Source organism: Octopus sinensis, linkage group LG1 (assembly GCF_006345805.1).
Source record: "Octopus sinensis linkage group LG1, ASM634580v1, whole genome shotgun sequence".
In the NCBI taxonomy this organism is placed as follows: Eukaryota; Metazoa; Mollusca; class Cephalopoda; order Octopoda; family Octopodidae; genus Octopus; species Octopus sinensis.
In genome coordinates this window covers 60693116-60705829 of record NC_042997.1, presented here as the reverse complement: position 1 = coordinate 60705829, position 12714 = coordinate 60693116, and the positions used below count along the sequence as shown (strand labels likewise).

General features: G+C 35.4%; 1 protein-coding gene across 2 annotated transcripts in view; it reads right to left on the bottom strand.

Annotated features, from left to right (window-relative positions):
- Positions 1-515: 515 nt before the first annotated feature.
- The window catches only part of LOC115212810 (folylpolyglutamate synthase, mitochondrial-like), a 41792-nt gene continuing 29593 nt past the window's right edge, over positions 516-12714 (bottom strand). For both annotated transcript variants that reach the window (XM_029781530.2, XM_036501473.1), the window contains 3 exons: positions 12000-12081; positions 7919-7982; positions 516-1437 (listed from right to left, as the gene is read on the bottom strand). In XM_029781530.2, the coding sequence (XP_029637390.1) occupies positions 1064-1437; positions 7919-7982; positions 12000-12081 (520 nt within the window). In that variant the 3' untranslated portion in view covers positions 516-1063. The remainder of the gene's footprint in view (positions 1438-7918; positions 7983-11999; positions 12082-12714) is intronic.

The following is a 12714-nucleotide window of genomic DNA, read 5'->3' as shown; positions in this document are numbered from 1 at the left end:
CTTGAATTGGATTTAACAGAATTTATTAGCCATTAATATGTTTCAAGAGAATCTGACAACTCAGTCTTAAGTGATACAACAATGCTCACAATAAGATATAGAATTAGCAATAATGTTAACTAAAGGAAAATATTTCACTATCAGATTAGTACTGGGACATTTATAAGTACACAAATCTTCTGATTTCAGATCTATAGCAGTGGATACCCCAAGTAATGGTTAATACCGTACTACATATTTAAACCGGCCATATCCAGCCCAAATAAGCTTTCTGCCTTATGTTCTAACCAGCCAGATCTAGCCTATCACATTTACTTGTCAATGCCCCTAAATAATATACAATCTCATCATCAAAATCCCAAAGCTACCAGATAGTGCATAATCAATTAATAACAATGTGAATGAAAAAGCAGAACATTTGACAGAATGATTTGAATGCTAAAGGATTAAAAATCAGAAAATGTACAATTCATGTTTGAAGTCTTGTTAGTGACAGAATTAATAACCAAATCACAGAAAATAACCACTTATTCTTTTCATGGTTCCAACCATTCTACTCTGACCATGCTATATAGCACCACCACAATAGTTTTAAAAAGAATTTAATTCTATATTTTCTACATTTCGGCGGCATACTGGCCAGGCAAAGGATTTGGTCTTGGACAGTGTGCTAAAATGATTGCAGCATAGAAGACCTGTTAGCTGTTTTTAAAATACAGTAAGACAGTTAAATTCACTTAAACATTTATTATTTGTTATTTAATATCAAAACATTTATTGTGCAAGCTGTACTAAAATAATAAATGTCTAAGTGAAGTTGACAATCTTTGTGCATTCCTAAAATGGCTAATAAATATTTTCTACAAGTAATGCACTTCTACAACATCTTAAATGTTCTATGTCATTTCATATATATTGCAGAGTGCAAATTAATGGCACAGTCATATTCAATTGTGTCTTGTAATATTCAACACACTGTTTCCATATCCACACCTCTGCATCTGTCTTTCAGGAATGTTCTCAAGATAAGGCATCCATATTATTTGCTTTAAGGGAACAAGATTTATATTGAGTCTCTAAATATTGTAAGAACACCTCCTACTAAATAAAGGCTACCAGTTACTAAGATTTGGACATGGTCAGCTTCTTCCAGTATTGATGGCATTGATGGTTGAATAGAGAGACGTTTATTTAAAGCTTTATCCTTGCTTTGGCTACACCAATATATGCAGTCATGAATACTTTCAAAAACATGCGTTTCAGATTCTGCTAAGACATCTGAATTTGGTTGTTGATTAGGTTCATTATATTTATTATTATTAAGAAATTTGTCTTTGTCTCCACAGCTTTTGTTACACCAAAGATTTCTCCAGAAATTTTCATTTGTCTGGCAAACTTTGTTGGCATCCTGTGTAGTAACAGCATGCTTTAATTGATCTGAAGAACAAAAGAGAAAAATAAACATTGAGATAAATAAAAAAAATATCTGGTCTGTTAGTTATTTTGGAGGTGCTCCAGATAACATCAACATAGCCAGGTACATTTGAGATATAATAAAAAATGATTGATTCAAGCATAAATGTAACTTGAATTCAGTAAATATTCCTAGTACCACACTAAACAAAGTGGGTATGTACAGCATGGCTACAGAGCTGGTTTGAAAGACTTGTATATGGTGTTCAATATTTGATAGCAACATATTGTACATACTGTGAAAGGCAGACTTTATGAAGCTATATGAGAGTAAGATATGGCTACTGAATGGATCTGTAGCGTCTTAGAAAAGTTAAGCAAGTGTGATCCTTTAGATGTGTAATATTAGCTTGCTTTTAAGATAGAGTACAGATGACCTGAGAGAGATTATGGTTGCTAAAAAACATCAGCTAAAGTATTCAAGAGTGACAAATGCACTGGACATGATGATGAGAATGGACAAGAAATACTGGTGAAAAGCATGGTACATGGCTTGGTGGATACCTATGGAAGGTGGGAACAAAGGTGGGCCTGGCTGAAGGTGCCAGTAACTTGGGCACTCATCTGAGGCACCATATGCTTCAGTTGTCACATCACAGGAAAAACACGAAAATAATAAATATAATAAATCATTATGTTCCTTCATTTGAAAGATAGTAAGTACAATATAATAGTTGGTTCTATTGACACCTCGCTCAATCTTTCTGCCCTTATTTTTTGCAGTTTTAACTTCAGTTAAAGAAGAGCTCAGTGGTGAATTAAATGACATTGTTGTCAAGAATATAAGTGAATCTAAGAACCCAATCTTTAGTGATGTAACAGTGTTAATAATAACTTCAAACTTTAGTACAAGAATAAAATCTTCTGTCTACTTAATCTATGTTGACCTGGGATTAAGCGACATGTTCAATTAATTATTTCAGGATGACAGAGAAGCCAGGTTAAACCATTAATAGACCTAAATTTTAGATATGGACGGATGTGTCACACTCTGCAAAACACATCAAGAACCTCAACATCATGGATATAATGTGAATACAGGGAACTTCAACGAACCAGATCATGAGTTCTTATTTTATTGAACAAGTGTCTTCTAAAGCCTTGTAAGTATATGTATGTATGTTTGTATGTAGTATGTAGGCAGGTGTCTATATGTGTGTGTGTGTGTGTATCTATATATATATATATGCCATAAATATATATATATATATATATGCCATATATATATATATATTTATATATGCCATAAAAGTCAGGAGGTATAAGAAATGAATATATACTTATTTAACCGCATGACAACATAGGATTATGGTAATTTTGAAACCTTCTTCATGTACTATTAATTTCAGTTTGAAAGACATTATGCTTACATGTTGCATTAATATATATACTCTGCATAATACAATTCAGCTGTATATTTTAAAAATCAATGGAAATAAGGAAAACTAGCACATTAGATCAACAGAACATCATGGTGTATGTTTGTTTGTTTATATTTCTGTCTCCTTATCTTAACATTAGGCAGTAGTTTTCAGCAACTGTTACTGTCATGCAAGAGGTGATCTTTTTTATCAAACTTTCTCGTAATCATGTCTGGATATGGTGAAATATTACCTTGCTAGGAAGCAGGTGGGGCTTGATGACAAGAATGACATCCGACTATACAAAATCTGTCTGATCCAAGCAAGCATGGAAAACTGAATGTTTCATATATATATGTAAATTTACCCATTAAAATATTTACAGTGAGATTGCTCACTCTAAGCAATCCTTGATGCTTCTTACTATTTGATGCAGTTAGCTAGAACCTGGACTATACCTGAGAGCTCTTGCAGTACCCACCTGGATAATTTTTATCCCTATATACTCATCACATTATATATATATATATATATAATACAGGACACCATGATAGATCGTTAGCTCCTACACGCATTTTTTTCTCTCCTTGTTTTTTCTGTGTCCTTTTCTGTAGAAGAGCATAGGCTCGAAAGGTAAAAGACATTTTCCATTCCTGAGCGTTATACTAATACATCTGTTTGTTTTGTACACCACCTGTCTTCATCTTTTCTGTTTTCCATAAACTCTCCCTATATATGTTTGTGTGTATATATATATATATATATATATATATATATATATATATATATATGTTATATATATTATATATATATATATATATAATATATATATATATTATATTCTATATTGTATATATATATATATATGTATATATATATATATATATATATATGTATATATATATATATTATATATGTATATCTATTATATATGTATATATGTATATATATATATATATATGTATATATTATATATATGTATATGTATATATATATATATATATTTATATATATATATATATATATATATATATATATATATATGTATATATATATATATAATATATATATATATATGTATATATATATATATATATATATATATATATATATATGTATATATATATATATATATATATATGTAATATATGTATATATATATATATATATGTATATATGTATATATATATATATATATGTATATATGTATATATGTATATATATATATATATGTATATATGTATATATGATTGATTGATTGATTGATTGATTCTAGTTTCAGCTTATGAGCTGTGGCCATGCTGGGGCACCGCCATTTGGTGTTGCTACTTGGTTTCACTTCATGGAGGCTTTCTAGCAACTGCTATTTGGTGCATGAGAGAGTTCGATGCAGCTGCCCTCATCTGCCCCTCCTGCCGTGAAGTTGGTTCATCTGGGACACCTGACAGGAAGAGATCCAGCTTCATTTTAAAGACATCTGTATCCACCCCATGCAGGTCTCTCAGGTTCTTCGGGAGGATATTGAAGAGCTGTGGGCCTCGGAAGCCCAGGCTATCACAGAATCTTGTCCTACATCTTGATGGCAGGTTTGGAGTCCTAGGCACCACGCAGTGGCGCCCAGTTCTGGCATTTGCGTAACTCTCGATGCCAAAGTTCAGGACACTTCCCTCCAGGATCTTCCAGATGTATATTATGGCATATCTTTCCCGCCTACGCTCCAGGGAATATAATTTTAATCTCTTGAGTCTTTCCCAGTAGCTTACATTCTGCATAGAGGCTATCTTCTTTGTGTAGCTTCGTTGGATCGCCTCAAGTTCTGTGATCAACTTGACACTGGATGGTGACCATAGCTGAGAGCAATAGTCAAAGTGGCTTAGGACAAGTGTCTTCCAGAGGACCATCATGGTTTCTTGTTCTCTTGTTCTAAAGGTTCTAAGAATCCATCCAGCCAGCCGTCTACATTTCATGTCAGTTTAGCAACATGTACATGAAAGGTCGCGTCATCACTCATGTGAATACCCAGGTCACGCACTGATTGTGCCTCTGGGATTGCAATCCCTCCGGGTCCAGTGTATTCATTGGGTATTGCATTCAGTTTTGCATGCTGATAGTATAAAGCTTGAAACTTTCCAGCATTGAACTGCATGCTATTCTTTTCAGCCCACTTGTATATTTCGTCCAGCTCACATTGCAGGTGTTTAGTGTCCTCAGGGTTCTGTATTGCCTGTGAAACTTTTGTATCATCTGCATAACTTGTGATCGTGGCTCTCTGCGTGGCTGAGGGCATGTCTGAGAGGGCCATTATGAAACAAGTGGTCCCAGAACAGTGCCCTGCGGAACACCCCGCTCACTATTTGTGTGTTAATGGAGGTGGCCCCATTGGCTACTACCACCTGACTTCTATCCTTCAGAAAGTCATGAAGCCATTCTCCCAGTTTTCCAACTATGTTGAGATCACGCAGTTTGTGACATATCATTCCATGATCGACTTTATCAAAGGCCTTTGCAAAGTCGAGATATATCACTTCCACATTTGAGTGGTTGAGCAGCCGTTTCAGCACCCAGTCATAGTGTTGTAGGAGCTGAGTTAAACAGCTTCTCCCTGGTCGGAAACCATGTTGGGTGTCGGGCAGCAAGTCATTCTCTTCAAGGAAGGTGATCAGCTTCCTTCTGACTATTCGTTCCATGACCTTGCTGATGTGTGAGGTCAGAGAGATAGGTCTATAGTTCTTGGCTTCCGCTCTGCTACCTCCTTTATGAATGGGGCATATTTTACCTTCCTTCAGTTTTCCTGGAAGTTTGCCAGCTGCAAGGAAGCTCTGAAAGAGGAACTGCAGTGGTCTTGCTAGGATTCTCTTACATGCTTTTAGGAGGATTGCCGGGAATCCATCGGGGCCAGTAGCTGAGTCTGTTTTTATTTCATCTATAGCCTTGGTTACATCGTCTTCCTTTATATCGATGTAATCTATCGTCGCCGCCTCTGATTTTAATCTGCAGTGGTAAAAAAGTCAGTTGGATTGGTGATTTGGAGATGCCCAAGGGGTGGAGTGAAAACACTCTTGAATTGCTCATTCAGTATTTCACTTACCCTCATTGGTTTTCCTGTAAGTGTGCCATCCTTTTCGAGGAGTGGCCCTATTCTACAGTGCACTGTAGCTGTTTCTTTGGCATACCTGTAGAAAGCTCTGGGGTTAGATTTTATGTTTTCTATAGCCCAGGCTTCTTTGTCTGCTCTTTCTTTTTCATGGGAGAGTTGCAGACATTTTTCGATTTCCAACAGTTTTATTTTTAGGCGGGACTTTTCACTGCTTTCAATCTGTTTGTTTAGGCGATTTGAAAATTTCGTACGCCGTCTCATTAAAATTTTCCTCTCTCTGGGGATTTTGTTCTTGTGTACAGTGGCCTTTCTCTCTGGGACAATTTGTAGCATATGGCTTGCATTACAGACATGAATTGTTGAAGTTTCACGTCGATGTCTGGCGAGAGAGACATTTAGGCCAGTTTTGTTTGAGGATCTCTTTCTCAATTTGTTTCCAGTTTGCCTTATGGTAGTTCAAGCTGGAAAGATTTTGAGGGTTTCTTGTAGGCTGCATGTCCGTGCTCTCTTTTGGCCCGTACATGGTCAGCTCTATCATGTTGTGATCCGAGAGTAGTGTCGTGTCACTTTCACATTATGGATGAGATCCATGTCATTTGTGAAGCAGAGATCCAGTGTGTTACCTTCCCTGGTTGGTTGGAGTATTACCTGCTCCATGTACAGGGTGTTGATGAGGTTCAGGAGGGACCTCGCCTGTCCTCGTTCACATCTTGTCATTCCTGGGAGAGAAAGGCCCTCGGGCCATCTGACATTGGGCAGATTGAAGTCTCCCATAAGAAGCACACCTATGTGTTGTTCTAATGTGGTTAGAATTTCTTCTATTTTTATAAGGCAGTCTTCAAACTTGCCCACATGGCTTGGGGCATCTGGAGGGCGATATGTAGCACACACAACTACATCAAGTTGCCTAATATGTACAATTAGTGTGTCACACACCGAGTTTGAGTATGACAAGAGGACCTGGGGTGTGAGGTCCTCACGGATGTACATAGCAACACCTCCATGACTCCTTTCTTTCCTGTCGGTCCGTAGTACAGCATACTGTGGTATGTGTAACTCCGCATCTGCTATGTCCGGTTTCAGGTGCGTTTCTGTAAGTGCTATGCATAAGGCTTGATTGCATGCAACAAAGTCTCTATATATATATATATATATATATATATATATATATATATATGTATGTATGTATGTATGCACACACATGCACACACATATAACACCCAATAAGCTTCCATACAATTTCTGTCTACCATATTTCACTCTCAAGGCCTTGGTTAACTGGGGTGGGGCTATCATGGAAGAGATTTGGCCAGAGTGCCACAGAGCAGGCTCAAACATGAAATAATGTGGTTGCAAAGTGAGCTTCTTAAATCTTCAGCCATGCCTGCACCTAAATTTCAGAATTTAAAACAGCAAATCTAAATACATTAAGGCATTTAACCTGATACTGTTTCATTCTTGAAACTTGCCTGCCATCTCATGATGCTAATAAAATATTTCTTACATTTGCTAAAAGTTACAAAATTTATAAGGGGTGGAATATAATGGATTCAATCAATTCCAGGTATGTTATAGTTACCTCATTACGTAACCAGCCCAAGACCCCATGTAGTAGCTTGACCCAGAAGAAAGAACTAAATTACCCTCAAATCACATCCTTTTGTCTTTACAGTAGTTCAAGATAAATTATTTCTGAATCAAAGAGAAGATGTTCACAGCTGGAATGTCTTTGGTAATAAATTTGTTCAATTAGGGCTGATTTAGGACTGAAAACAACAATCTGTAACAAAATTTACCCTAGAAGCATTTAACTCAGAATGTAAAGTCCTGTAGCTAAAATCCTATAACATTTAATCTGACACCCAACAAATTTTGTCATTCACCAGCCTGCCACAATGTCAAGAAAATGGTAGAGATATATATAACAGATCATAGAAGATTACCACTTGTACATTTAAAATGATTTGAATTGAAATTGTAAACATACCAGTTATAACTTCCTCACTGTAGCATATATTGGGAGTAAAGACAGCCAAATCAAAGTTACACTCCTGAAAAATAATAACATTTTACTAGTGTTTATTTTTTTCAAATAATCTTTGTTACAGTTTTGTAATCTAATTATTAATATGATTTTAAATATAATTAATTCTTGTTAAAATTAAGTTACTCAATCTTCATCACTAAAATTTCTTAAACTACATAGTTGTGGATTTGGTCTCATTTTACAGCACAATGGTAACATATCTTATACAATATCTTCAGATTTACCAGTGCCTTGTGAGTGAAATTTGGTAGGAGAAAATTGTAAAAACCCATCATTACATACATACATACATACAACTATACACATACACACACTCATTCATCATCATTATCATTTAATGTCCATGTTACATGCTGGAATTGGTTGGATGGTTTGCAAGGATCCAACAGGTCCCAAGACTGCATGATGCTCCAGTGTCTGCATTGGCATAGTTTCTGTGGCTGGATGCCCTTCTTAATGTCAACCACTTCATAGCATGTACTGAGCGCTTTTTTCATGGTACCAGCACTAGTGAGGCCCACCATGCAGCTGGAAAGACTAGGCTCCTCTTTGGCTGAGTGGGCTTACAGTAGAGAGGGTGGTGGCTTTGTGCTATGGGATGAGTGATTAAAGTTAGAGAGAAAGGAGCCAAAACGAAACAGATTTCTTGCGATGTTGGTGTGTGCATGCAAGTGTGTGTGTATGTGTGTGTCTTTCACTAATATACTGTATTTTAACATGTATAAGGAACCCTTTTTAGTAAAAAAATTAGGTTAAAAAAATATGGGAGTTTTTTTATACATGGATAGTATTATAATCCCTTACAAAATCTTTTTTCCAAATTTTAAGCCCAAAAAATACGGGGTTCCTTATACACGAGTGTTCCTTATACTCACTAAAATGCAGTATATCAGTGAAAGATGCAAACACTGGTAAAAAAAAATCCCAATAAATTGCTAAAATCAAAAAATATACCTGCTGGTATTTATTTCTCCCAAATTGTAGAGGCACTCTCTCATACTCTAAACCCAGTGAACCAATGATTAACTCATTAGAAATCTATAAAACCAACAATGCTATTATCCACAAAATACATGACATAGAAATGAAAAAAAATAAGCAAATGAGATGTATATTTTTTGTTACATCTTTGGTCACAACATGTATTGGTTTTTTGATTTTCTCACATTCCAACTATTACTCACATCATGAAAGCTTTTGATTTGATTTTCCTCTATCCAAGCATACAAAAATTTTTCAACACTTCTTTAAGAAACAACACAAAACACAGTAGCAAACTAGCTTTAATGCTACCGAGGCTAAGTAACATGCATGAAACCTATTATTTCCTTTACTAGAGCACCACAATAATTCATCTCGTCATTCTTTCAACTTATACTAGTATGGCCCTTCTATATCTCATCAAAATTCAAAACATATAAACATTATATGCAGATGACATCACATTTACAATCTGTCACTATTCTCCAAATACTGCCACACAACTATACCAGTCATACTTAAATCATCTTGAAGCTTGGTCCACAACAACAGAAAACTTAAAGTAGCACCTTCCAAATTCACTGACTCCTTTCTTACCTGTAACACAGGAGAATATCAGATACACTCAACAATATAAATAAATCAGACAAGCAGCACAAAAATACTTTAAATTGCATATAACTTCCCAATGTTCACATAGAAAATATATATAGAAGATGGTGAAGGAAACAGAACAACACAAATACATACCTAGAGAAATCACATGTACCACATTTGGTAAATAGAAAGAAACAACAATGGTAAGAAAGGCAACACACTAGAGCCATCATGAACTATGCTAGTCCTATATCTTAATAGTCTTTCCCATAATAAACTATGGAGAACATAAAACAATACACTACACATTACAGTAAAACAAAATGTTAAAAATTAATGACTACCTAAGCATGCATCTGATACAGTCTGCTGATAAAGCCATGTTTGCCTTCCACAGTCTCTGTCATGACATAAAAATCCTCTAGCCAACAACCCAGAGTACACTGACAATAACATCCTGAATAACATCCTATCTCTTCCACTCGGCCCAAATAGATGGAACACTTACAGAAATATCTGCAACATTGATAGCTTCTTTGGCAGCCAAACACTCTGCTATACATCACCAACAATAACTGCAGAGGAGCATCAACTGCTGTATTCTGACAAAGTAAATATTACTCACTTCTACTGGCATCACCACAAGAATGTACAGACATATACAAATATACTGGACAATGGAGAGAATGTCCAGATTATCATACTGCATGCATATTATTCATCATTACATGTACAGTTATACAGTGTGGTCCTAAACTAGGTGGACACACAGTGTAACTGGAAAGATTTAACTGTACCTGTGCCTCTTTGTTCAGCTGGCTACCTCTATGCTACAAGAGTGTTTGATCAGAGTTGACTTACAGATACACAACAGTTGCAGGTATCCAGAAACAGACTGGTTGGTATAGAAGGCAAATCCTCAGGCTGCCATACTACATTCTCAGTGATAAGGCCATTGTTTTCAAAACTCATATTGTAACTCTCAATTAGACATGTATATCCTGAGTATTGGGTTTTTGGACCACATTTAGTAACATAAGCCAATGAGACAGCCTGCACATGGTCATGCAACCAGTAATATATAGCACTCAAATTATTATAAAATCACATCCTTTCATCTTAAAAATTGAAAGGCACATTGGAGAATGGTGTTTTGGAAGCACACTGCAAAAGAGAATTAAGAAAGAAATAGTCATGGTTTGAATACCTTTGTGTTACACAATAAGGCTTGACCAAGGACTGCTCAACATCATCACTCAACTATTCCACTGGCTTACTAAATAGCATACATTTGTTCAGTTAGTATTGACAAGGAGCTTTACAACTATCTAAAGTAGTTATTTATTTCAGTAATCTATCTCAGTAATATTTAGCTGCAACACTATTAGATTCACTAGCTCCAAACACAATACCAGGATGCACACCAACAATAAGTGCAGTAGAAGAGCAACTACTCTGGCCATGAACAGAATGCAGTTACTGCTGACATTATATGATCCTCAGATCTTTCAAGTGATTATCTGGTAGCCTGTTGTTTTGGTCATTCTCACTCTCCCAACTTGTATAATACTATCAAATATCAGAAATGTTTAAATAAAATGACTAAGTCATGAGTCGGTATTAACATGAAGTATTTCAATGTACCTTAAAGAAAGACACTTGATCCTACAAGTTTCAGTTTTGTTAAACTGTCTTTTAAATGACAATCTGATAAGCATAAGCTAACCTTGAGATGCACTAGAACTGATACAGTGTGAGCTAAAATAATTGTTGCAAGGAGTTACACTTTCTCTTGAAGGCTAGATGTTACTTCAGCTATGTTGTTGACTCTCTATAAAATTGAAGTAATGTCTTCTCTGGAGTATTACTTACATACCATAGACACACAAATATCACAAAGCAAACAGAAACAAGAGCCAGTGAATGACAAAAAATAACTCACAACACACTACACAGGAAATATTTTTGTCTCTGTCTCTTCTACCACTGCTTGCACCAATATTATGTGAGATTATGGATTGGCAGACTCATTAGATCATCAGAATAAATGCCTTGCAATATTTTTCCTGGATCTTGACATTCTGAGTTCAAATCTTAGAAGTCAACTTTGCTTTTCACCCCTACAGAGTCAATAAAAATACTAGTCCAGTCAAGTTTATTTAATTAACTGATCCCACTCCATCTAAAATTAGAAGCAGTTATTATTATCATTATTTTGAGAAACATTTCATTTACCCCACAAATGACTATATGAACAGAACGAAGACTAAAAAATTCCATTACTTATTCTCAGCGGCTTTCATATCAATATACAAAATCATTACTATTAGAAACAGCTGATTTAGAATCATTAATATTCCCTAAAAATGTATTAATGTCACATTTTTCATACCAATGCAAAAAAGCCTTTTTTCCCCCCTTACAGTGGAATAGATATTCTTACCTTTAGATGATTCAGTAAATCAAGAGAGTTACGTGCTCCAGTGATATTAAACATCAAAATTTTCACCACTTTTTGGTTATCACTGAAATAAATAAAAATAACATTTCACAGACTCAGTTAATATATTACCTTTTGGTAGTAATTGTTGTTTAGCCTCAGGTCAACTCTGAGCATGGCATACCAGCCATGACCATTCCATCTTTTTCCTTTAATCATGTTTCATTATCAATTAAGGATAGTGTCAAGGAGTGTATCCTTCAGGTCTTGGAGTCATACATAACAGTTGTTTGCATCTGATGCTAGAGAGCAAATCCTTTTAGCTAGATTGTAAATATTCATTTTGCATGGCTATGCATAGATCGCAAATTAGGATATAGGAATACACACATATAGGACTCAATGAGTATACAGACACTTGTGCAAATAAATAAAATCAACCAAACTTTAAAATTTTCCTTTTGTATCAATTTAGCAGCAATGCATCTACAAACAATCTTTATAACCAAATACCAACCATATTTAAATACCTGTAACAGAACAATGGAGACAACTACTGCCAATGCTACTGCAATCTTTGCTAATTTGTCACAACTACTATGAGTTAGGCTGACAACTGCTACAGCCATTGGTATTCCAACTGTCTTCTTCTTCTTCTTCTCCTCCCCTCACACCATTAGCCACAAAGAATAATCTTTAATTCGAGCCTACTCTAAGC